This window comes from Petaurus breviceps, unplaced genomic scaffold (genome assembly GCF_028583685.1).
Source record: "Petaurus breviceps papuanus isolate PSGF00001 unplaced genomic scaffold, PetGlider_PUasm1.0 126, whole genome shotgun sequence".
In the NCBI taxonomy this organism is placed as follows: domain Eukaryota; kingdom Metazoa; phylum Chordata; class Mammalia; order Diprotodontia; family Petauridae; genus Petaurus; species Petaurus breviceps.
Genome location: NW_027185655.1, coordinates 76,769,929 through 76,796,905, shown reverse-complemented (window position 1 = coordinate 76,796,905; position 26,977 = coordinate 76,769,929). Strand labels below are relative to the sequence as shown.

The 26,977-nt window shown below is 37.2% G+C and overlaps 1 protein-coding gene across 3 annotated transcripts in view; it reads right to left on the bottom strand.

Annotated features, from left to right (window-relative positions):
- Positions 1 to 26,352, bottom strand: part of LOC138168224 (probable ATP-dependent RNA helicase DDX60) — a 177,548-nt gene extending 151,196 nt beyond the window's left edge. For all 3 annotated transcript variants that reach the window (XM_069097259.1, XM_069097269.1, XM_069097277.1), the window contains exons 1-3: positions 26,225 to 26,352; positions 2,585 to 2,677; positions 146 to 215 (exon numbers count right to left, since the gene is read on the bottom strand). In XM_069097259.1, the coding sequence (XP_068953360.1) occupies positions 146 to 215; positions 2,585 to 2,588 (74 nt within the window). In that variant the 5' untranslated portion in view covers positions 2,589 to 2,677; positions 26,225 to 26,352. The remainder of the gene's footprint in view (positions 1 to 145; positions 216 to 2,584; positions 2,678 to 26,224) is intronic.
- Between the last annotated feature and the right edge of the window lie 625 nt (positions 26,353 to 26,977).

Here is a 26,977-nt window from a genome sequence, read left to right as displayed (position 1 = left end):
GAGAATGTAATAGAAGAAGCTCATCACCACCAAACTTCTATAAGGAGACTCTCCTGTGTACATCTCTTCATAGTCATGCAGAAACACCCAGAATGGCAAACTTCTCATTCCAATGTTTTTCTTCCTTTACTCCAATAGCACTTACCTGGATGCTGCAATTTCATTCAAAATCAAAAATGACATTTTCTCCAAAAGCTTCATGCAATCTTTTAGCCCTGAAAGAGACAGTCAAGTTATTGCCAATATCCACAGTTTTTAAAAATATATTTGTCAGTTGTAAGTGAGAAAATGAGAGAAGGTAGTATAAAGTGAGGGCAAGAGTCAGGCAATTTTTTATAATCTTTATAAAATCATCACCCAAGCCATATTTGAAAATATTAGATGTATAATAATATTTGGTGAATATACTTAAATAAAACCTCATTAAAGACTATTTGTCTATAGGACTATAAGATATAAGATTTATAATCTTATAAGGATTATTGATTGCAAAGCAAATGAAGATGATGAGAATGAAAAGAAGACATAAAGAAGGAGCTAAATGGTACAGCAGGTAGAACACTTGCTACTATGAAGAATGGAACTCTAGTGTTGCTAACTGTGTTAAATGACTGGGCGAGTCATTTAAATCCACATAGCCCCGAGTCTCCCATTTGTAAAATGACAATAATAATACCAGCTTCCAAAGGGCGTCCAGGTGGCTCAGTGAGTAAGAGCACCAGCCCCAGTGTTGGGATGACCTGGGATTGAATCCGGGCTCAGACACTTAGCACCCACCAAGAAACACCTGGCTGTGTAACCTTGAGCAAATTACTTAACCCCAATTGCTTAAAAAAAATTAAAAATAAATAATACCACTGAGTCATTGTAGGGATCAAACAAAATACCATATAAAAATATTTTGCAAACCTTAAAGCACTACAGAAATATTGCCTTTTATTATTATCAAAACTGTGAGGTGTAAGAATCAGGTGAAGGACCTGGGGATTTTTGGTTATGGAAAGATATGTCTTAGGGAATTAATAATAACACCAAGTATTATTATACATTATAATAGCATTTATAATAATCATTATATATTTTGATTATGTAATAAAATTCAATATGCTATTATCAAATAATTTATATATTGCTTTAAGATTTGCGAAGCACTTCATAGATATTATCTCATTTGATTCTCATAACAAGCCTTTAAGGTAGGTAACAATTATTCTTCCCTTTTTACAGGGGAGGGAACAAAGTCCAAAAGAAGTTAAGTTATTTACCCAGGTTCTCATAGCTAGTAAGTGCCTTAAATAGAATTTGAACTCAGATATACCCTGACTCCAAATCTAGCATTTTATCAATCATGTCATTAGCTGCCTAACATATACATAACTATGTGTGTAAACATATATGTTTGTGTGTGTCTATGTGTACATATAGTTTATTATATGCAGTAATGTGCTGGTAAACATTTAACAACCAGCTCTCTGTCACAAGGAATACAGATGACACACTTCACAGTTTTAATTTTAATATTCATTAATAAATTTTCTCTATCACTTTCTTAAGTCTAGATAATCAACAAAACAATAAATCAAGCCCTGGTTTGTAGTATTTGCTGATTTCTAAGGTATGAATTATCACACAAATTTAACAATAGATTCTCACAAGTCAATTGAAACTGGCTCCAGCATACCCTTGAGATGCATATGTATGTATGTATATGTGCACATATATCTGTAAGTACAAATATATACACATGTACATACATGTATACTATATATATTATATGAAGCATGTGGATAGAGAGAGAGAGAAGCTTTCTTCAGGTACATTAAAGGTTGTATAGATGACAGTTTAGACTTTTCCTTATTCTCAGAGGGCAGAAATAGGACCAACACCTAAAAATTACAGGAAAACAATCAGCTGCTTGATAATAAGGCTGACATTTTTATACAGCTTAATGTTTACAAACTAGATCACATATAATAGCTGCTTTTCTCCTCATAACTCCTGGGAAGTGGGCAACACAGAAACCAAGACTGAAAAGCTGAAGTGATTCTCCCAGGGTCACATAGATCATGTCAGAGTCAGGATTCAAACCCAGAACTCTCCCAGCTTCAATCTTTCCACCATACCATGTTGTCTTTTTTTTAATATAAGAGGGAAAGAATTCTCATCAATTGTAATTGCCCAGAAGTAGAATGAGATGATTTGAGAGACAGGGAAGTTCTCTGTCACTGAAAGTCTTTAAGTGGAGGCTACACAACCTCTTGTCAGATGTAAGAAATGGAAGGGATGTTTGTTACAGTTACAGTTTTATAGTATCTATAATGTACGCCAAAAAGGACCCCAGAGATGATTGTGTCCACCTTCCTCATTTCATAGATAAGCAAACTGAAGTCTGATTCGGTGTCTTGCCCAAGGTGACATAAGTGGTAAATGCCAGAGGTAAGATTTGAACCCAAACCTTCTGACTCCAGAGCCAGTGGGCTTTCCATGGAGCTATAGTGTTTCCCAACATTTGGGTTTGCTGACCTCTGAAGTTCCTTCCAAATAGGAGATATGATTTTGTAAAGTTTGATAGATTATAACTCACCCATTATAGTTGCTACTGGGAGAAACCAAAGTATCTGTGAAGTTTTACAAATGCCTTCAGAACCTCAAAAAGTGGTTGTTATTCATGACAGTCCTGAAACATAAGGGGGCAGGGCAGGAAATGAAGAAATTATTTTAGTATTTACAAAGTACTTTCCTCACAACAACCTTCCCCCAGCCTCCTTCCTCCTCCCTGCTTTTCAGAATCCTTCTCATTTTCTGAGGCTCAACTTAGTGCCATCTCATGCTCCAGCTGAAATAGTTTTCTTTCTCCCCAAATAGCCTTAAAATTATTTTTTTCCTGATAGCTCCTGATAACCCAGGTGAAACAGAGGAGTAGGTCATGAAAAAGTGTGTAGATAGAAGAAGTTAGGGGAGTTGAGGGAGCATCAATATGTATGTTGGTTTTTTGTTTTTTGGAGGGCAATTGGGGTTAAGTGACTTGCCCAAGGTCACATGGCTAGTTTTTTGTGTTAAGTGTCTGAGGCCAGATTTGAATTCAGGTCCTCCTGATTCCAGGGCTGGTGTTCTATTCACTGCACCACCTAACCGCCCCCATCAATATGTATGTTGAAGTTCCCTAGCATAATGGTAGGAGTGGCGGTGGAGTATAGACTGAGTCACTGAAATCATTGAGGAAGTAAGAAGAATGTCTTAGGGCTTGATAGATAATGGGCCCCCCAATATCTAGATTAAGTGATAAATCAAAATAGCACACAATTCAAAGGAGGAAAAGATGGTGCATAATGATAGTAGAGAAGACTCTGGTTGTGGTGATAATTACAAATCATTCTGTTACAACCAGTCAGTCAGAGGTTCTGAGTGAAAGTGCAACCAGCATTAGCAAAGCTGGACAGGAATGCAGTGTCAACTGAAAGGAGCAGGGTTTCAGTGAGAGCTAGAAGACAGAAGAAGCAGAAAATAAAAAGGTTTAAGATGAAATCAAGTTCCCACTATCCCGATTTTATAGCTGAGGAAATTGAAGTTGAATAATATATTTTAGCACACTGTATGATGTCCAAACCCTTTGTCCCTCAGTTCTTTCCCAGAACTTTGACCCTGCTCTGGCTACACTCTTCCCTTACTAGTGTCAACACTTTAGTGGACAAGTTCAACTCTTGATATATGTACTCTTGGATTCTTTGCTTTCTCATCCCAAGACTCATACCCTGCCAACCCCAAAATTAGATTACTTCTACCATCAACCACCTACCCCATTCCTAGTAGCTGACTCAACCTTGGAAAAATCACTCAACCATTCTGCTTGTTCCTCTAAAAGCCCTTGCTGAAGAAAAGCAAGTCTATTATTATTCCTCTCTAAATAATTTTCTATCCCACTCATCACAATGACTTTTTCAAACCTTCCTTTCTTTCCTCAAGGCTCTATCAGAACCCCCTTCCCAAATTCTTTCAGCTAAGGACTTTATGAAGAAAATTGAGGACAGGACATCACCTCAGAGGGAATGTAGAGCAGCAGAATTAAACAAAAATTGGGTAAAGCTTTGTTCTCCTAAGACAACCTGAAAAGACCTCAGCAAAGACCAGACCTCCAGGGGCAGAGGTTTGGCCTGATTGAAGTGCAAACACTTCCAGGCTGACTCTGCAGAATTAACAAATGACAAGCACTGGGGGCAGCTGTGTTGGGAGGCAGCCACAGCCTCAGGAATTTTCACCTCACAGACAGCATGGGAATCAGAAGGCTGAGTAGGAAAAGAATGAAAGACCTTCCACTGTCAAGAGATGCTAAGCACAGCTGTGCTCACCAGATGCATCCCCCTGGGATGCAGTTTGGGGGGGGGAGGGAAAGAATTAACACAGGCTAATTAAGTAAGTGCAGTAGCAGAGGGGCAGGGTCCCTGCTAGTTTCCAGAAATTGCAGGAGAACAGAGTCTGGTTTCAATTCCAGGGTAGATTGGACAGTTGTATTTCTGATCCAATAGAGGAACTGCAGGAAGCAAAATCATTGTGGAACAGTGTGGCTGGGGCCCCTAGGTGTGACTTAGAAGTGGAGAGGAGAGACCCAGAGACAGACCTCATAAAATCACACTAAGAAGGACCTGATACTTGAAACATCATTTCCAACACCTTGGAACTAGAATTTGATTATAAAACAAAAATAAAAGTTAAAATGAGTAAGCAAAGGAAAATTAATCCAACTATAGATAGCTAATATAGGAATAGAGAAGATCTGGATTCCTAGTCAGAGGAAGATAATGGAGCTAAAAATGCTGCTCCTTTTTCAGTGAGAAATGGCAAATGATCCCAAGCACAAAAAAAGGAAGAACTCAAAAGGGTGACTGAATCATTGGCAGCAGTGACAGTTTCAGACCTCTCAGCCTACAGACACCAAAGACTTAGAAGATCAGCAGAAAAGGTCCATCATACTTGGTTGCAAGTGGTGTGTAGTTCAGTGTAGGGCATGCCAGCACAGCCTCAGCCCTAGCAAACCAAGAGCGGGTCTTGGGCGTTTCTGAATCAGCAGTGGCAGGGGCAGCATTAGCAGCTGCTTCCAGAGCTCTCAACCCATAGGCATCAAGGGGGTTGAACAACTAGTCAGGAGGAGATTGCAAGGGTCTTTTTGCTAGCACTGAGGCAGAACTCTGCTGCTTTGCTCATACTTGGATCCAGGAGGCTCACTAGCACAGCAGAGCTTGTGGCTACAGTGGAAAGGCGTCTCTCCTCACAGTTCCAGGGCAGAAAAGAGTGCTTGTGGTCTCTCACACACTAGAACACAGGCTAGGAAAGGAGTAAACACTTCTACTTAGATCATAGCACCTTGGAAGGACTGAAAACTTATAGGTATCTAGAAGTATCTCTGAAAACAGCTGCATAAAACCATTGAAGCTTAGGACAGTGGGCCCTCCACCCTGAAAGCAGAGCCCTACCTTAACAAAGAATTAAAAAGTCAAATAATACACTGGGAAAATGAACAAATAGCAGAAAACTATGACTAGAGAAAGTTACTATGGTGACAAGGAAGATAAAAACACACATTCAGAAGAAGACAACAAAGTAAAAGGTTGTATTAAGCCAAAATATTTTGTTCTTGAGGGTCAGTTCCTATGCAGATGTCCTTGATGACTGTGACTTTGACTTCTGGCTTTTAAGTCTGCTTTCAGAGCATCCTTTGTTATGTGAATGCATAAGATACGGTTAACTGACCTTTTCTAAGACTTTTTGGCACATAGATAACATGGCCTTATCCAATTCTGAGCTGCTTCCAGGATATGACAGATTAACGTAATGATAAGAATACTCCAGGATATGACAGACTAAGTTATTGATAAGAGTACTTGAGTCTTTGTCTGTTTGATCTTTAAAAACCTTGTTCAAAGAATCATTAAATTGAGTTCATGGTTCTTCCTTGAACTACCCACATGGTCTGGTCATTTCTTATTCACATCTCCCACCATGCTTAGTGCTGGACACTGAGCAGCCCATGGCAAATGGTGCCTACGCAGGACACATAGGAACCTGAATTATGAAGGAACAGTTAGAGGAATTGTATTTAGTGTGTTTGGAACATTGTTTCCCTGGGTTTCCAAAGGGCAGTACAAAAGAATGGGGAAGAGAGGGAAAATAGATGACTGAAAAACAGGTAGAGGAAGGAACCCAGCATTTCCCCATTTCTGCCTTTTTTCTGTGGAGTATATTAAAGATATGATTTACATTAGGACTGAAAGTGCCAAAGGTGGCACAAACAATTAAGTGTAATTCAACTGTCTTTACACAGTATTTATAGCAAGTCAAAAAGTATACAAAAAATACCAGGATAAAAAATAGAAAAAATAAATTATTTGCATGAAATATGTGAACAGAATTTTTAAGGTTTAAAGGTCTCCTTTCCTCCAATCTGACTCTGGCCAAGTTTGATTGCAGGAAAGACTGTTAAAAATAATATTAATAAAAATAATAAAAAGTAAAAAGGGAATGTTTCCCTCACATCAAAGAGGCAGACCAACAAGCATTTAACCATTCTCCTTCCTCATCTACAAGAAAAAAAAAGTTTTGCATATCAGGATGTAAATGAAGGTTAATTCCATTTGGCACTAAGACAAATTTAGAACATATAAAGATCTGAAAAAAGAAATACTTTAGGGGTAAAAGCTTTTAACTCTAGTACAGGACAGAGATTGGCACCAACAGACTTTGTCCAGCTTCTATATACTGTACCTGGACATTAAAAGCCTTTTGCTTTCTAAGAAAATTTTATTTTAGGAATCTCTGAAGTTCACAGTTCACAGTACAGGTTAAATTAGCTGGAACACATTTTTTTAAAAGTCTCTAGTCACTAAAGAAAGAGTGCTGAAGGATAATTATGGTGTTTAAATCACCCTCCCCAATTTGGATAAAGGAAAGATGCATAACAAGTTACATCAAGGGCTCCACTAATAACAGCCCTGGGGGTGTACATGCCACCCCACATTTATTAGGCAACCTGAATTGACCATTCAGATTTTCACAATTATCAATAATTTTTGCATAAGAGGATTTGTAAATTCAATTAATATCATAAGGTTATTATGTTATTATGGTCTTTCTGAGTTGTGGTACAATTTCTATTATATAGTAAAGACTGGATAATTGTTGTTAGCCAGAAATAGTGTTAGATAAAACAAATTTTTTATCTGATTTTTGTTAAAACTAAAAAGATAGAGAAAAAAATGTGTAGAAACAGTCATGTTACTTTATCAGTTCTGCTAAACCCTGTCTTATAATGTTTATATATGCCATATAGAAAACCAAGTATTTACAAATTAACTGTGGTTACAAAAGGAGGTTACAGGCTCTCCCCCACAAGTCTAGAGGGTACCTCAATACAATTGTATTAACTTCTTTCATCCTAGATCAGATTAGAAAAATAGAGTTCCATCCTTTCCCCACACTTGCAAACTTACCTTCCCCCACTGGGCAAAGGAAGGAGGGGGGAAGGAACATCAGCTACTATGGGGGCCTGCCTGTTAAAAGTTCTGAGCCCTGCTGCTGATAAGAAAACCAATAGTTGTCTGTACTGGATAAAACAATACATCTTTTTTATCAATGATTTTATATGATCTAGGAATACAACTGACTTCATCTGAAATTTAATGGTTTTGCTACAGCTAAAATAATTTGGCTGTCACTTATGGAACTTGTAAAATTGATTATTTTAATGTCTCAATGCTAAAATCTAGAATTGTTAATTAATTACTGTATGTAGAAAAGAGGAAACTGGGTAAAAACTTTATTTCATTCCTCCTGTAATGTCAAGACCCCTGGAAACTATCTCTATAGGAAAAATCATTAGACTAGGATAGGAACTTGTTTTAGTTATGCAATTCTTAAAATAGTGAACCTAACTTGCTAAAAAGTTGCAAAAGATTAATAAGGATTCCTAACAATTGGCTATTACACCAGGAGGTTTAAATTTGAGAAAGAAAAATGTTGAATGATATCCCTTATGTATTAAAAGACCTAGTAGATCTTTATTGTTTATTACAGCTAGTTGAATAAAATTAACTGTAATTAGCTCTAAGCTGTGATTGGTAAAAATTGCTGTTTAAGATAAAAAGCATTTAAGACCATATTCACATATTCCTACTCTTTTTCTTCTTAGACCTGATTCCTATCATCAGACTTTGTAATCAGTAAAAGATATGAACTCTTTTTATATTAGCTTATTGGAAAATTTAATATTTTTACCTAAAGTTAGAAAATATACAGAAAATTAAGCAAACTACTTAAAATCACCTTAAGATATTCCCATTGACTAAAGGAATTTTGGAACTAATAGCTTTTTAAAATATGGTGATAAGCTTTTAATTGTTTGAGATTCAATATATATATATATTTTTTTTTCTTCTCTCCTTTGGCTAAAACACTTTGTGATACCTAAATTAGTTTTTTTTTTTTTTAAGAAATAAATCAGGAAAATAGAGAATGCTCACTGACCTCTGATAATCATTTAATATCTTATTTTGGCAAAAATCTGAATTAATCAAACAGGCTGCTCTGCCTCATTTTACCAAAACAAAACAAACAACAACAAAAAAAAAAACCTCTTTTTCTATGTCAGCCACTCCAGAACCCAGATAAGGCTGGCAGTAGGATTTAAAACAGGCATCCAGGGATCATAAATTCCAAAAAGACCCAGCGTTGTCTCTGAGAATACCTCTCCTTATGTTTTTTTTTTTTACTTTTTTTTTTGGAGGGCAATTAGGGTTAAGTAACTTGCCCAAGGTTACACAGCTAGTTTTTTTGTGTGGGTGTTAAGTGTCTGAGGCCAGAACCAAACTTGGGTTCTCCTGACTCTGGAGCCAGCGCTTTACTCACTGCACCACCTAGCCGCCCCAACCTCTCCTTATGTTAATAAAGCCTTCTTTATGGCCCTTAAGGATGAGACCCTAAATTCGAGGCATTAATTTGAGTAATGGGACTTTTTCTTATCTTAAGATTTTCTGGGTATATACCATGTTATGGATTGTTAATGGTAAAGAAAACACAGATATTATGGATCATAATTTCAATTGACACTTTGTCATCTTTCTTGTTTTATTGTATTTACCATTTATCCAATTAAGAAAATTCCTTTCTCATACAATGATTAAACCATTATGGGGATCATAAATCTGTGTAACTCAGCCACCCTGAATGGGGATGAACTTAGGATGTACTTCAGCTCTCTCATCCTTTTGTTCCTCAGTCAGGACTCTAGTCCTGCACACCATGTACAAGTAGTACAACTAGCCTTAAGGGAATAATGAATAAATGTTGTAATTTTATATTACAATTTATTTGTTTCCTTCAACCAAACCTTTTTCAGATGGAAAGATAGACTATGGTAAACCCCTCAACCAGGCCTCCCTGCTCCCTCTATGATTTCAAAAGAATAGCTTTTGTGGATAATCTATTTAAAAGATTGTTTTAAAACTATCCCATTACATAAAGATGAATTGTCAGTATTTTGCTTCCATCAACTAATTTAAGAGCTCCCCATGAACATTTTCAATGGAAGGTGCTCCCACAAGGGATAAAAACGGTCCAACAATGTGCCAGAAATTTGTTGCACAGGCATTAAAAATATGAGATCAATATCCAAGTACATATCTTATCCACTGTATATGAATGACACCTTATGTGAACATCCTTCAAAAGTGGTTTTGCAACAGATATTTCAAGGCACTCGTATTATTTTATCTCAATATGGGTTAGTCTTAGCCCTGGAAAAAAATTCATTTGCAACTTCCATAAAATTTACTTAGGATATATAATGAAAGAGAACATTATTGAGCCTCAAAAATAGTAATTTGAAGAAATGACTTTCAAAAATTATTAGAATATATAAATTGGGTAAATTTATATGTAAAATTAGGAGATTGTAATACACCAGCTCACTAATATAAGGGGAAAACCAACCCCCAATTCCCATAAACCTTAGCAAAAGACAACCTGAAGCTACCAGCTCAGACTCTCCCTTATCTATATTCAGCAACCTTATGTGAAAGCCCAAATTGAAGTAATAATCTAAGAAGGCCCTTCTTGGTAAATAACATCCTTATCTCCTCTTTAAAAATTATAAAAAGGCAGATACGGCTTTTACTAAGGCCTCAAATAAACAGATAGCTAAAAGAGTTATTTCCACTTCCTTCTCATCTACCCAAAAGAATGAAATGTTTGCTATTATGTGTTTTCTAAAAGAACAATCTCGATCTCTTAACACTGTTATGGATAATAAATATTAATTTTATGCTGTAAGGAACATTGAGACAGATTTCAATAATCAAAAGTTATACCAATTGTTATTTTTCAGTTGCAACAAATGGTTAGAAGCAGAGAAAATATTTTTTCTATTTCTCATGTTTACTCTCATACATTTTTGTCTGAGCTCATTTAATAAGGCAATGCTTTAGCTGATAAATTAATAATACAAATTTACCCAACACTTCTTCCTTTATCTCTGCATTCAAAATGCAAGGATGTTAAATAATTTCACATTTACTCAAGAACAGGCCAGGCAAATAGTTAAATCATGCACAAAATGCCTTCCTCATATACCTGCCCCCTATTCATCCTACAAGTTTAAAACCTAATAGTCTCTGGCAAATGGATGTGATATGATGTATCGATGTGACAGGTGAAGACTTTTTTCTCATACACTTTTGTTTTGGTATCTTTGAAAGCTGGATGTTCTTTGCTGTTTAAAGCTAAATAAGAATTGAGAATATCAACTGACAAATATTTACGTTCATAGGAATTTGCACATACTGATATTCAGAGTGAGATAAGTAATATAAAGCACAGTTGAAATTTGTGGTTTAAACAATTTGAACAAGAAAAGCTTTGTTTTCTTGAATCTAAAACTTAAATTAAATTTTTTGAGCCATATGTCAGCATTACTGTTCTTTTTAGGTTGAAGGTTAGCAATTTATCGTAACTATGACTTACAAATCTATTTAAGGCAAATGAGAAATGGGAAAGAAAACTTTCAGTGTATTACTAGATGGCTCTAATCTAATTTTTATTGTTGCCATTTCTTCAAGAATTGATTTTTCATCCTTAATATAAGATACTATGTAAATAACGGAGAGTCCTCTCCCCGTTAACATCCCTCAGAAAAGAAAAGTCAACCATCAATGACTATATTTCCATTCAAAAATTTTTAAACTTAAAAACATTTTTATCATTTTCTGTAACCTTGAAATGAACTCCCATTCATTTAACTTAATAAGGCTACATTATAGAGACAGAGAAAAATTATTGTCCTTCAATTTTATATGATTACTCCTGTAACTACACTTCAATAAGGAGAAGCATTGTTTTTTCACTCCATTTCCATTGTTCATCATTCTTAGACAAACCTAAAGAAACAAAAAATGATAATGCCCTTGCCTACACTGGCAAATCATTTCTATCTTTCTGCGAATCCTATTGACAAAAATGAAAAGGGGATTTGGATTTGAACCAATATACCACAAGGGCAATTAGCTACTGCCTTATATACTGTAATGGTAATGTAATTTGAATTTGAAGATCCCTTTGTGTTGGCAAAGATAGCACGCACTTAGCACTTAGTAACTGATCAAGCCTCTATTGGGGAAACAGAAGGTATGAACTCTCGTCTCGTGTTACTGATGTAACAGGAAAGAGTTGGCTGAAATAGGAAGTAGCTAATGCTGTTTATATTAGAAAAGCCCCAGAGAGGAACAGTCAGAATTTCTTGGGACCTGCATCTGGTGGCAGAGCAACTACAGAAGAGAGAATGGAGAACTGAGACAGAATTTCCTGAAAATTTATAGTAGCAGAGCTTCTTCTGAACAGGAGCCCAGGAACCAGGAACTAGGAGCCTAGGACAAGACGACTGAGGAAGCATGACCAGGATTCTGAGACTTTGTTTGTTTGTGGCTTGGTTGAGATTTAAATTCACTGGAGCAGAAATTGTGAAGGATCTGACATGGACCAGACCCTGTGAACTGAAGTGTGGATCAGGACCTACCCAGAGAACTGGACAAGGAACTGGGAGCTGTCTGAATCTGGGACCATGGAAGGGCATCCAGGGTAGATGAGAACCAGCCCCAAGTCAAGATGAAAAGACTTCTCCCTGGGTGCTGAGTAATAATGAAGTTGTAGTTTACTGGTGACCTAGGGGTAGACATTTGTGTATGGTACTTCATAATTGATTGCTGAATAAGTGACTGATTGAGTTAATCAAGTTGCCCCATGAGTGGAAGACTATGAATAAGTGACCGATTAAGCTAACTTAGTTGCCCCATGAGTGGAAGACTTTGACTATTGTACTTTGAGATGATTGTTCTTTGTTCTAAATAATGTGACCACTTTGGTGAAAACTATGTGGCCATTTTAATGATAAGCTGTTGTGAATAATATATTGTGATTTTCTGTGATAAGCTGTAGTATTTTGAATGCTGTACCTTGATTTTCTGTGAATGTTTTGCTTTAATTTGCTATGGAATAAATAGAGTGTTCACCATACTGTGTAATCAGAACCTTAAAAGCTGTTCAAAATAACATTCTTCTGGAAAGCTGCTTGTGCATGGCATTGCATATACACTAAATCTTTTAAGCATCACTAAAAAAGGGTATACACCAACAGAAAAAGCAATTTGAAAAAGTACATATTCTCAAATAAAGTAATGGAAAAGACCTACCCCTTAATTATGTAGAGGTGATGTTTTGCTTATATTTTTAGATGCTGTCCAGACATATTCCATGAATCACCTCCCAGATGCAGAAACAGAGAAGGGAATCAGAGGATCCCACACAAGGACAGCCCAAGAGCTAATGGCTTGGCATCCCACCTTTTCACAGGATGATACAGCCTTCTAATAGAACATTATACAATGACAGACTTCAGAGGAGACTGCACTTCAAGAAATATCTGATTTCCTAATAAGAACTGATTTTTGTACTTTTTAAATCACAGGACTAATTGCTTCACTCTTAATGTCAAGCAATTGTCTTCTATTTCTCTGCTAAGTGGGATACAAGCTGCTTAATTGGTGAATGAATTGGCAAAGAATGTTACCTTGGTTTTGAAAACTCAAAGACCAGACTCCTTGTTCAATGTAATTATGGATACACCTAACTATGTATGGATTGTTAATTGCATTGATTTTACTTTTGCTCTATGTATATCTAGTAGAGATCTTGTTGAACAATCATTATTTTGCTTCTTATCAACTAATTTCACTTATGCTTGATATCAAATATCAAGGTTATATACATTACATCAAATGTCTGATGTCTTTTAAAAGGGGGGAAACGGTTTGTCAGATTTCTTGTTACTAAATTCACCATCCTAATATTGTTAATGGTTCCAACTGCTATGTTTGCAATCCAAACTGCACAACAGGTTAATGAATTATCAAAAAATGTTTCTGTAGCCTTTAAGACACAACATGATATAGATAAGGATCTTTTGTATAAGATCAATTTATTACAATAATTAGTATTATGCTTAGGTATGAGTTAAAAGCATTAAAAACTCAATTGTTACTTAGGTGAAATTATAAATGCACATATATTTTGTTACTCCTAGTTTATATAATTCCTCTCATCCCAATACCACTTGGGACAGGATCAGAGCCTGCTTATTGGGAGTATGGCATAATTCCAAAATCACCCCGGGAATAAAAAGCTTTCAATCAAATTATTAAGATATTGAACATAGTGAGATTCCTGGGATTGACCAAGAAGGAGTTGCAAAAACAATTATTGATACATTGAAAAAAAATCTCTCCATTTCAGAATATAGTAGCTCTTACTATGCATTTACTCCCTATATTAATCATTATATTAGATTGCTGTATATTTGGACCTTGCATTATATGAATTACTAGGCATAATATTAGAGCCTTAGGCACTGATTTACATGCCTTTAAACTTCTCTCTAAAAAAGGGAGGAATTTGTAGTAAGCCAAAATATTTTGTTCTTGGGGATCAGTTTCTATGCAGATGTGCTTGATGATTGTGACTTTGGCTTCTGGCTTTGAAGTCTGCTCTCAAGAGCATCCTTTGTTATGTGAATGCATAAGATAGTAGTTAACTCACCTTTCCTAAGACTTTTTGGCACATAGATAACATGGCCTTATCCAATTCTGAGATACTTCCAGGATATGACAGATTAAGATAATGATAAGAATACTCCAGGATATGACAAACTAAGCCATTGATAAGAGTATTTGAATCTTTGTCTGCTTGATCTTTAAAAACTTTGTTCAAAGTACCATTAAATTGAGTTCATGGTTCTTCCTTGAACTACCCACATGGTCTGGTCATTTCTTATTCACATCTCCAACCATGTTTAATGCTGGACACTGAGCAGCCCATGGCAAAAGGCCCTACATCCAAAGCCTCCAAGAAAAAAATGAATTAGTCTTAGGCAATGGAAGAACTCAAAGAGTATTTTGAAAATCAAATAAGAGAAGGAAAGGGAAATCATAAGAGACTTAATAAAGTTCAACTATTTATATTCCTACATGAGAAGAGAATATTTGTAACTCATAAGACCCTTCTCATTATTAGGGTAGTTAGAAGGAATATGTATAGACAGAGGGCACAGGTGTTAGCTTAATATGAAGGGATGATATCAAAAAATGGACTGTGCTCCTCTTTCAGACTGATGCAACAAACATTTTTTGTTGACTTTCCAAGTTGTCTTGGGCTGGAAATTTGTTTTACTCTGTCATTTTGTTAGTTCTGCTGCTTGAGAATTTGTTTAGAGTCATTTTTTACAGGTATTTGGAGAGGTTTGGAGGAAAGCTCAAGCAAACTCTGCTTTTCCACCATCACTTTGGCTCTGCCCCCTGGTGTCCCTTTCTAAAGTTAATTTTGTTTCTGCTGCTCACACTTATTTTTATTTTTATCTATTAGCTTTTCTCATACTATTTCTCATGTCAAAGATATCTTACATTTTCCTCTTCCCCTGTCCAATTCCTATCATCTTTTCTTTTTATTTATTTCTTTTTTAATTTATTATTATTTTTCTAATTAAATGCTTTATTAACTTCTAGTTTACATCATTCATTTCCGCAAGACTTTGAGTTACAAATTTTCTCCCCATTTTTCCCCTACCCACCACCCCAAAATAGCAATCCCACTGGATATTCCCTCCTCCAATCTGTTACAAGTAAAATAATATTGATAATATATATATATAATTTGATTTTAAAACTTTGACTTCCATATTCATTGCCTTCCTCCCTTGCTGGGAAAATAAGCAATTTAATATAGGTTGTACATGTGTAGCTATGCAAAACATTTCCATAGTAGATATATTGTAAAAGACTGACTATATTTCCCCCCCTCCTATCTCACATCCCACTTGTTCTATTCTCTACTTTGATCCTGTCCCTTTCAAAAATGGGTGCTTCCAACTTCCCTCCCTCCCGCAACCCACCCTCCCTTCCATCATGCCCCCTCTCATCACCTTCCCCCTTACTCTCCCATAGGGTGACATACCCTATTATTGTGTATGTTATTCCCTCCCTAAGCCAAATTCAATGAGAATAAGGTTGACCCATGCCCTTTTGCCTTCCTGTTCTTCCCCTCCATTGTAACCATTTTCCCTTACCTCTTCTATATGATATAGTTTACCCTATTCTGTCTTTCCCCATCTCTCATTATATTCTTCTCTCACCTCTTAATTTCACCTTTTAAGTATCATCCCTTCCCATTAAATCAGTCCTATGCCCTCTATACCTGTACACATATATACATATATTCACATATGTATTCATATGCCTATATACCCTCCTATATAGACTTATATATGTATGTGTATACATACATACATATATATATATACACACACTTCTATTCCCTTCAATTATTCTCATACTCAGAAAAGTTTCATAAGCTACAATTATTGTTTTTCCATGCAGGAATGTAAATAGTTCAACTTTGATAAGTTCCTTATAATTTCTTTTCCCTGTTTACCTTCTCATGCTTCTCTTGCTTCTTGTATCTGAATGTCAAATTTTCTATGCAACTCTGTTTTTTTCATCAAGAATGCTTGAAAGGCCTCCATTCCACTGAATGACCATATTTTCCCCTGAAACATGATACTCAGTTTTGCTAGGTAGGTGATTTTTGGTTTTAATCCCAGCTCCTTTGTCCTCCGGAATATCATATGCCAAGCCCTTCGACCCCTCAATGTAGAAGCTGCCAGATCCTGTGTTATCCTGATTGTGTTTCCATGATATTCAAATTGTTTCTTCCTGGCTGCTTGAAATATTTTCTCCTTGATCTGGGAATTCTAGAACCTGGCTATAATATTCCTAGGAGCTTTCTTTTGGGTTTTTTTTTTCAGGAGGTGATTTGTGGATTCTTTCAACCTCTATTTTACCCTCTTGTTCTAAAATATCAGGGCCATTTTCCTTGAGAATTTCTTAGTTCTTTTTTTGATCATGGCTTTTAGGTGTCCAATAATTTTTTTAATTATCTCTCCTGAAACTATTTGCCAGGTCAATGGTTTTCCCAATGAGATATTTCACTTTGCCTTGTACTTTTTCATTTGTTTGGATCTGTTTAATAGCATCTTGATTTCTCATAAAGACATTAGGTTCCATTTGCTCCAATCTACATCTGAAGGAATGATTCTCCTCAGGGAGCTTTTGAGATTCTTTTTCCAGCTGGCAAATTCGGCTTTTTAAGACATTCTTCTCCTCATTGCCTTTTTGAGCCTCTTTTGCCATTTGAGTTAGTTTGTTGTTTTTTTTTTAAGCAATCAGGGTTAAGTAACTTGCTCAAGGTTACAAGGGCAGTTATTTCTGGGTGTGGTGCTGAGTATCTGAGCCCAGATTTGATCCCCAGGTCATCCCGACACTGGAGCCGGTGCTCTTACTCGCTGAGACACCTGGCCACCCTTAAGCAATTGGGGCTAAGTAACTTGATCAAGGTTATATGGCCAAGTGTTTCTGGGTGGGTGCTAAGTTTTGGAGCCTGGGATTCGATCTCCAGATCATCCCAACACTGGAGCCGGTGCTCTTACTCGCTGTGCTACCTGGCTGCCCCCAAGTTAGTTTGTTTTTAAGGTGTTATTTTCTTCAGTCAGGCTGTTGACTCTCATTTCATAATTTTCTTGCAACGTTTTCATTTCTCTTCCCAATTTCTCCTCCACTTTTCTTATTTGGTTTTCAAAATCCTTCTTAAGGTCCTCTATGGCCTGTAACTACCTCATATTTTTCTTGGAAGCTTTTGGTGCAAGAGTTCTGACTTCACTGTCTTACTCCTATTCCATGCTTTGATCTTTTTGTCCCCAAAATAGGAGTGTAATGTTGGAATCTTCTGTCTGCTTTGCTTCCTTTGCCTGCTCATGTTGCCACTCACTTACTTGACTTTTGAGCTTTTTGCCTCAGTAGGACTCTGCCACCAGACAGGGCAGCTTTGTCCCCATCGCTGGGGTTTTCTCACCTGCTGAAGGTATTAGTTAGGGGCCCTCTCTGAAGCCTTCAAACACTCTGGAAAGTTGGTCACACACCCCAGGACCTCCACCCTAGGCCGCAATCCAGGTCCAAGCAGGTTAAAGGAAGAACAATTACCCCTAAGACTGGTTGCTTGGTCCCCCTACAATCTGCAGTCCAGATGCTGAAGCTCCCACATGGAGACAGCTGCACAGCCGCAGAGCCTCAGCAGCTTCTACCTCTACGGTTTAAAGGCCAGACAGTACTTCCAAAATACTGGATGCCAAGGTCCACACTGCATTAACCTCTCTCTTTGTCCTTAGCATCTATGTGTGGATAATTCTGCCACAGCTGCTGATGATCTGATGTCCATCCAGCCAGAGGCTGTTCAGGCCAGCCTGAGGCTACAACCTCTGGCTTACACTGGGCTTGGTTTGGTTCCCATAAGCGCTGTTCTGGCCACTTCCTACCAGCCTGCCAAGCTGTCCTCAGTGGGAGGTTAGCTTCTCTGTGTCATTTTGTGGGTTCTGTAGCTCCCAAGTTTGTTCAGAGTCACCTTTTACATGAATTAGAGGAGGTGGGGGCTGGAGCCACTCGGAATTTCTGTTTCTACTCCGCCATCTTGACTCTACCCCTCCACCCCCCATAGAAGAACTTTTAAAACACTTTAAAAATCAAATGAGAAATATTGAGGAAAATCTAAAAAAATTTTAAGAAAAACCCATGAAGAACAAGAAGATAATGAAAAGAAAGTCAGCCAATTGATAAAGAAGATCCAGAACCTTAAGAAGGAAAACAGCTCCTTGAAAATCAAAATTGGGCAAGGGGAAGTCAATGAAATTATAAGAGATGAAGAAATAAATAAACAAAATGTAAAGAATGAAAAAATAGAGAAAATTGAAATATCTCATAAGAAAAACAACTGATCTGGAGAACAGATCAAGAAGAGAAAACATAAGAATAACATGAAAGCTATGAACAAAAAATGCGTTTTCATATAATAATATGAGAAATAATTAAATAAAATTATCCTGAAGCATTAGAACAAGAGAAGAATGTAAAAATAGAAAAAAAAATCCACCAATCACCACCAGAAAAAGATCCTGCAAAGAAAACCCACAGGAATATTATATATGGCATTCTGAAATGCCAGCTCAAGGAAAAAACATTACAAGCAACAAGAAAAAAAATTAAATTGGCAATGCCACAATTAGAAGCACACAAGATCTGACAGCTGTGATATTAAAAGACCACAGGTCTCAGAACACTATATATTGAAGAGCAAAAGAACTGAAGTTCTGCTGAAAAATTTCATACCCAGCAAAGCTAAGTATAATCCTGAATGGAAAAAAAATTGACATTTAATGAATTGTCAGACTCTCAGAATTTTGTTTTAAAAAAAAAAACCATGAATTTAATACAAAATTTGACATACAAGAGCTAAGAGAAATATAAGGTACATGCCAAATTCTAATTACAATGGACTCAATAAGGACAAACTCTTTAGCATTTATGTATGTAAACTGTAAAACAAATATTTAAGATTGTTATTAGTAATTGGTTAGTTTGTAAGAAAGATTGGGGTAGGCAGGAGAATGATGTGATTTTAAAAAGTAAAACTGTTTAGGATCAGTTAAAATGAGTAACTATCTTATACAAATGAGGTGTGAGAGGAAGAACTGACATAGAGGAATAAGATGGCAGAGGTGGGCTGTTAGCTCTGGAAACCTACTTTCAATCAGGAATGTGTTCAAGAAGAAACAATATATATACAGCTAGAAGAGTATAAAAAGTCTTCCAAAGAAAGAAATAAAACAATAAGGAGGGGAAGGGAAAAAAGAACCAAGTAAAAAGTGCAGATCAGAGAGCAAAAAAAAAAAAAACAAGAAAACAAAGATGGATAACTCTTTAATACGACACATAGTATTTATCACATAGGTTTTAATTCACAATGGAGAACAGGGTCATATATTTCTTACATAGGTTTTTTTGAAATGGAAATTTATTGGTATATATTTTGAATTCTCTATTGCATTCTGTTGTGCACGTGACATGTTTTTTCTTATTATTTTGTATTTAAGTTCATAATATGTTGCTTTTTCTTTTCTTATCATGTATTTCTTTTAATATTAAGTCTAAAATAAAACAAAAAAATTAAAAGACTTCACATCCAAAATATGTATGTAATTGATTCAAATTTCCAAAAATAAGAGGCACTCCCTAACAAATAAATAGCCAAAGGAAACAGGCAGTTTTCAAAGGAAAAAATCCAAGCTATCTACAACCATATAAACATTCTCTAAAACATTAATAAATGTAAATTAATGTAACTTTGAGATTCTTCTTCATATGCAGTAAAAGATGATTTAAAAAAAAGAAGTGACAAATATTGGAAAACATGCAGGAAAAAAGGTACAAAGTGTACTCTTGGTATAATGGTGGACTGGTCTAGCTATTCTATAAAGTATGGAGCTATATGCCCCCAAAGTTAATATACTGTATATACATTTAGGTCTAGCTATACCACTTCTTGGTCTTTAACCCAGAGTGATCAAAGAAAGAGAAAGCTCTTTTCATAGTGGCAAAAAATCAGGATCTTAGAGATTGTCCTAATGGGAAATGGTTAAACAAATCATGTTATATAAATGTAATTGAATATTATCATATCATAAAAAGGATGAAATTGACAATTTCAGAGGAAACTGGGAACACTTCCATAAATTAATGTAGAGCAAAGTGAGCAGGAAAAGAACAATTAGTAAAACAGCAACAACATTATAAAGAAAAACATGCTCAAAAACTTTAGTACTCTGATCAATGAAATGACTAACCAATGGTCATGAAGACTAAGGAGGAAACATATCTTTCACCTTCTGCCAAAGAGTGATATAATGGTATCAATTTAACTTAAAATGGAAAACGGGTACATATATATTTTAGGCAGGGCCAATATGGAAATTTGTTGTTCAACTATGTATATTTTTTTGTGAGAGTATTCTTTTTGGTTTTTGTCTGGTTTGGTTTTTGTTGCTGTTGTTCAGTAGAGGGAAAGTGAGTGAGATAGATGCATGTAAAAATAATTTTTAATTGAAATATCAGTAAGTACAGCAACAGAAGAGAAAAGGAAACATGAGAAGTGAAGACTTAGCAGAGGATCTGAAAAAAAAAGTTACCCAAGCAGCTTGAGCAGTTAGAAGCAATCAGCTAAAAGGTAGCTTTCTGCTGAGTGAATTTTGCTAGATTTGTGGAAGAGAATTGATTTCATTCACCAAGTTCTTCAATGATGACTATTACCCTTCAAAGCCACCAAAGCTGAAAAAAAGGGTGAAGGGCTTATTGCTTTCTGCCACCACCTTTTCCTGCCTTGAGAAGGGCTTTTGCAACTCCTTTGCTAGCCTGATGAGAAGAGTTAAAAGGCTATCAGCACCACTCTGATTGGACAGTGCAATATATGGGTGAGTATACCTGGCAAGGCTTAGCTGTATAACTCAGAAGTGGCCAGGTTGAGCAACTTGGTAGCTCTCCAGCTTAAAGGAAACTGCTGTTCAAATTGAGCTAGCACTTTTTCAATACCCTTTTGGGGGATCTGGTTACCATGTTTCCCTGATAATAAGACACTGTCTTATTATTTTTTTTTTGTACAGAAAAACACCAGAGGGCTTATTTTCAGGGGAGGGCTTATTTTAATGAACATTGACAGCAATTTTAATAAACAGGCAAATGTGAACAAAAAAATGTACCTTTATTCAATAAGCAAATCACTGGGGAAGAACAGGATGACGCGCTCACTGCTGCAGCTCTGATTGGATGCAGCTCGGAGCGCGGCGTGCGTTTCACCCGGGGGGAGGGGGGGGGACGGTGCATACAGAGGGTACCGTAATGTAGCGTGTAGCGCAGGGGATCACCTTCACTACAGTAGCAATCTCAATAGGGCTTATTTTCGGGGGAGGGCTTATTTTAGAGGAATCTTACACAGTAAGGGGAGGGCTTATTTTCGGGATAGGTCTTATTATCGGGGAAACACGGTAGTTGAGTTTGTAATAACTATGTTTAAGTACAGAAGTGGGTTTCCCCTCAACACAGTTACCCCTAGGACCTTGAGAGAGTTTTAATGTACCTGCATGGTGGTGGCCTATCCTTTGAGGAGTTAGTTGCTAGTGTCAAAGCAGGTTGGAAGATGGAGGGAGTGGAGGTTGCAGGCCCCATGGGGGAATTAAAACCATCATCTGTGGACCTCAACAAAACATATTGTGTGGCCTTATATTCTGAAGGTATCAAAATAGAATAGTATACACATTTAAGGTATTTGGCCATTGAATGGGCCATAAAGATCCATTTTAATGTACACTGGCATCCAAGAAGGGTAATGTAAGGCTGCACTAAGAGAGAAATGGTATCCAAGACTAAGGAGATCACAGCCCCTGATGTACTCAAACCCTTGGCCATACCAAACCTGCTGGACAGTTCAAAGCACCACATTTTAGAAAGGAATTTGATAAGGGAGAGAGCAACCAGGATGGTGAGGGGAATTAAGATTATGCCATATGGAAATTAAACAGTCTGAGAATGTTTAAACTGGAGGAAGAAAAGTTAGGGGGTGAAGAATCACAATTTTTTCCATTTGAAGATCTGCCACAGAAAATAATCATACTTTTTTCTGATAGGTTAAATGGGGGAAAAAAACAGGAGCAATAGACAGAAGTTACAGAGGGTCAGATTTATGCTGAGATCCAGAAAATCTTCCTAATAATTAAAGCTATCCAAAAGAGGAATGGAATACCTTGTGAGGTAGTGAATTGAATTATTGTTGCTAATATGGGTCATGGTCTCCCTTCCAATATGCTTTCCCTAAATCAGTTTCTTTGTCCTACCTCTCCAGTTCAAAATTCCTTCCTACTGCTACCATCATCAAAACTCTCATATTATGTCGCTCTCAGTGAAACCCCCACACTCTTTCCTCTTCTTCCATCCCTTTGAATGTGCTGGATACAACCTCTACTCTATTACAGGCAGATTGCCTCTATAGTCATATTTTTACCCCTTTCCTCCAACTCTTTGGACCATCTTTTCCTTTAGAGGTCTTACATTCTTACATTTTTATTAACTCAACAGTCTGGAGTCTGAGGAGGTAGAAAAAGATGGTCTGCTTCCCCAGTCTCTACTCATCTCTCAATATGACATTCTTAGAATCTGTTGATAACTATCTTTACATTATAACCTCTTTTCTCCTTGGTGACTTCAGTACCAGGCTTTTTGTCTACCACACCTCAATATCAATATTGATATTGGTGACTTATTCATCTTCACAGTTCTTTTCCTCCTACACCCCTCTAGTGACCTTTCACTTATTCGCATAATCTACTTATCATCATAGTCACACCGTGATCTACCCTTAAGATCCTGAGCTTCAATCACATTCTTCTTCATTCATTTATTTATATATTCAGAAAATATTCGAAACACAAAAATACGTGTCTATTATGTTCTATGTTAGATAACAGTGTACATAAGGAAATTCTACTTGGATGGCACAGTGGGTAAAAAACACTGGACTTGGAATTGACAACTCCTGAGTTCAAATCCTGCTTCAGATAATTAATATCTGGGTGACCTGGACAAGTGGACAAGTCACTCAATCTCTCAGTCTCAATTTTCTCATGTGTAAAATGGGGATAACAATGGCACCTCCCTGTCAATGTTGTTGTGATGATCAAATGAGATAATATTTGTATAGGGCTTTGTAAATCTTAAAGTGCTATATAATAACTAATAATAATAGCTACCATTTATATAGCACCTACTCTATTTTAGGCACTGTGTTAAGTGATTTACAAATGCTATCTCATTTGATCCCCACAGCACCATCCTGGTTGATAGCTGCTATTATTATCCCAATTTTACAGTTAAGAAAACTGAAGAAGACAGACATCCAGTTATTTGCCCAGGATCACACAGCTAGTAAGTGTCTCACAATCCACCCACTGCTCACTATCCATTGTACCATCTAGCTGCTTACATAAAAATTAGCTGTCATCATCATCATCATCATCATCATTATTATAATGATTTCCAGATAATATGCTTAGATTATGAACCATCAGAGGATTCATGTTAATCACTCAGCATTCAGAAAGGGAAACAAAAAACATCCATTAAATCACCTTAAATTCAAGAAATATTAATTCTTGAATATTGTTGTCTCATCTATAAAAATGAGGGAATTGGACAAGATGTCCTCTGAGGTCCCTTCCAGCTATGTCTCTATGAGTTTTTGATAAAATGATTTTGTGAATTACTATTCTGTTGGATTCATCTCAACAAATATGTATTCAGTCCTAAACACCAGGGCTACAAAAGGCAAAAACATGAACAGCCCCTGCTTTCGGGGTACAATAACACCCAGGGATACAACATACGTACAAAGATAAGTAACTCCAAGATAATTTGAGGTGGTGAGAGCATACAAAACTGGAGGGCAATAAGGAAGTTTTTGCAGAGTTAACATTCATGCTGTTTACCTTTGTAGCATATCTCACATATTTCCCTTTTTCTCCTCTGACACTGCCACCACTCCAATGAAGGTCCTCAGCACCTCATGCCTGGAGCCTGCTGGTGGGTCTGCCTGCCCCAAGTCTCTCCCCACTCTAGTCCATCCACCATTCAGCTGCCAAACTCTTCCCCAAACTCCGTAATCCAGTAACATGGGCCTCCTTGCTGTTCTCTATACGTTACTCCATCTTCCAACTCTAGCTATTTTTACTGACTGTCCCTCACTCCTGGAATTCTCTCCCTTTACATCTCCACCTCCTTCCTAGCTTCCCTATAATCCTTCAAATCCCATGTAAAATTTACCTTGTTCAGGAAGCCTTTCCCAATCCCCCTTAATTATAGTGCCTTTTCTCTGTTGATTATTTCCAATTTATTTTATATATAGCCATATAATCATTTGTATGTCATCTCCCCCATTGGACTGTGAACTGTGAGGTTCTTGAGAGCAGGGACTGTCTTTTCCCTTTTTTTGGTATCCCCAATACTTAGCAAAGTACCTTCCACATATTAGTCATTTAATAAATATGGATTTGCTGACCATATATCACACCATTTTTAATGTATCAGATTTTTTTCAGTTGTTCCAGTTATTTGATGATCAGAACACTTCAATCAGAGACTTCTGACTGATGGAGGTGCCTGGTCTTGCTCTTTTCAGTTTTTTTTTTGTCTTTGTTTCTTCCCACTTTTGATTTTCACAGCTGTACTGAACAACTGTGACTGCTACATCTTTTCTTAGGTCCCAGTGGAACTCCCCCTTCCTCCTCACTTAGAGAATATCTGGTACTACAGTATGAATGACTGTGGAATCAGAGGACCTAGGTTCAAATTCTACCTCTGATATTTAATTCACATATGATGTTGGACAATTCATCTAACACACATCACTATGACTTCCTAGACCATAAGCCCCTTCCCCATTTACCACTCTCCTATAAGTATTATGTGCCTCTTTAGAATGTGTTATCCTTGAGGACAGGGAATGACTTGGATCTGTAGTTGTATCCTTAGTGATACACAGTAAATGCTTTACAATTTTTTTCATTCTCTGTACCTCAGTTTCCTTACCTATAAAATGAAGAAGTTGGACTAGATGGCTTCTGAGACCCCATAGGCCTAGATCTGTGTCCCTACAGTTCCCCTTCAGCCCCAGAATACCCCTCCCCAGGCTGTTTCTGTCTTAAGAACTTTTCTTGTCCTAAAGCAGCTTCCTTTGGTCAGCTCAGGGCCAGGAGAAAATAAAAAAGATAAGACATGGATCAGAAAATTAGATTTTGTACGATCCTCAGAGGCTATCTAGTCCAACTCTTTTTTTTTTTTTTAACAGATGAGGTAACTGTGCTTAAATGACTACTTTAAAGTCACCTATGTAGTAGTAAGTCCCAGAATGGGTGTTTGACCCCACCTCTTCAGACTTTCTTTAGAAAGGCAGTATTCTATGTCCTGTACAACTGTCTCCTCTTACTGTCACCTCCTAGGACCCTTTATTAGATGTTGCTTATCCTCATTTAGGGGTGGGGAACCTTTGGCCTTGAAGCCACATGTGGCCCTCTAGGTCTTCAAGTGCCACCTGTTGACTGAATCCAAACTTCACAGACCAAATCCCCTTAATAAAAGAATCTGTTCTGTGAAATTTGGACTCAGTCAAAAGGCAGCACCCACGGACTTAGAAGGCCTCGAGGCCGCAGGTTCACCACCCCTGTAAGATCAATGAACAATAGCATTGGAAGCTATTTTGAGGTTGTCTCATTTCAACTCTTTCACAACCTCCCTCCCCCAGCAAATACACACTCGACAGAAGAAGAAACTGAGCCAATGTGATGTTGAGATCTAGAGTGAGAACTGCGTTTTAATGCCAACTCTGCTACTTCTCTATGGAATAACTGGATTTCCCATGTACAAAATAAATATCAGATTAGAGTATCCTCGAGGTCCGCTCCAACCACAGGTGCTATTGTTCAGGGTCTGCTGGATGCGATTTGAGCAAGGTTTTCTCCGGGTGTGTGCGGATCAGGACACTCCACCAGATTAGCAGCTTCCCTCTCCTTGTGCCCCACTGCACCTCCAAAGATCAAGTAAGCAAGCAGCTCTCCGTTCCCTTTTTTACTTTCATCCCTGCTTCTGCAGTAATCAATAAGGAAACCCTCACTTAGGGCTACCTGCAGCCCCTTTAAAACCCAGGAGGTACTTACTTAGCCTTACTGAGTTGCAAAGGTGTGTGCTCCCCGGGATCACAACGGGGCGGAGAGACAAATATGCTGACGTACTGGAGACAAGGGTCAGCCTGCTGAGTGATAAAGCTGCTAGTTAAGTCTGAAAATACTGCTCAGCCTTTGCTCCCTTAGTATAGCAGCACTAGCCAATCACGTTTGGTTTCGTTTTTTTGTAAGTAGTTTAAGTTTCGTTTCTGAGAGGAAAGTATCGGTTTTCGTGTCCATATTGATCTCCTTGGGACTAGGCTGGTAATGAAGAGTAGGGAAGTATAAAGAAATGAAGAAGAGGTAAAGAGAGGAAAGGAAAGGAAAAGTAAGGCAAGGAAAAGAGAAAAGAAGTGAGGAGAGGAGAGGAAAGAGAAAAGAAAAGGACAGTAGAAAGAAGGGAAGAAAAAGAAAAAAGAGGAGAGGAGCCTTCTCAGATTTTAGGTGGAGCAAAAGAAAGGCTTGGAGTGAGAAGAAAGGGGGAAAAGAATAAAACCTTGGAGGATACCTTTGATAAACGGCAGAAATGGAACAGGATACAGAATGATAAAGTGGAAAGGGGGTTGAAGATGAGGTCAGAGGACTTGGGTGCAAATCTCAGCCAGTTTCTGACTACATATGTGATCCCTTGAAAAAATGGTTTTACTTCCTTGAACTTCAGTTTCCTAAATTGTCAAATCAGGAGGTTCGACTAGAAAAGCTCTAAGTCCCCTTCTATCAGGTTCAAGAAATTACAATCTGTGGTGA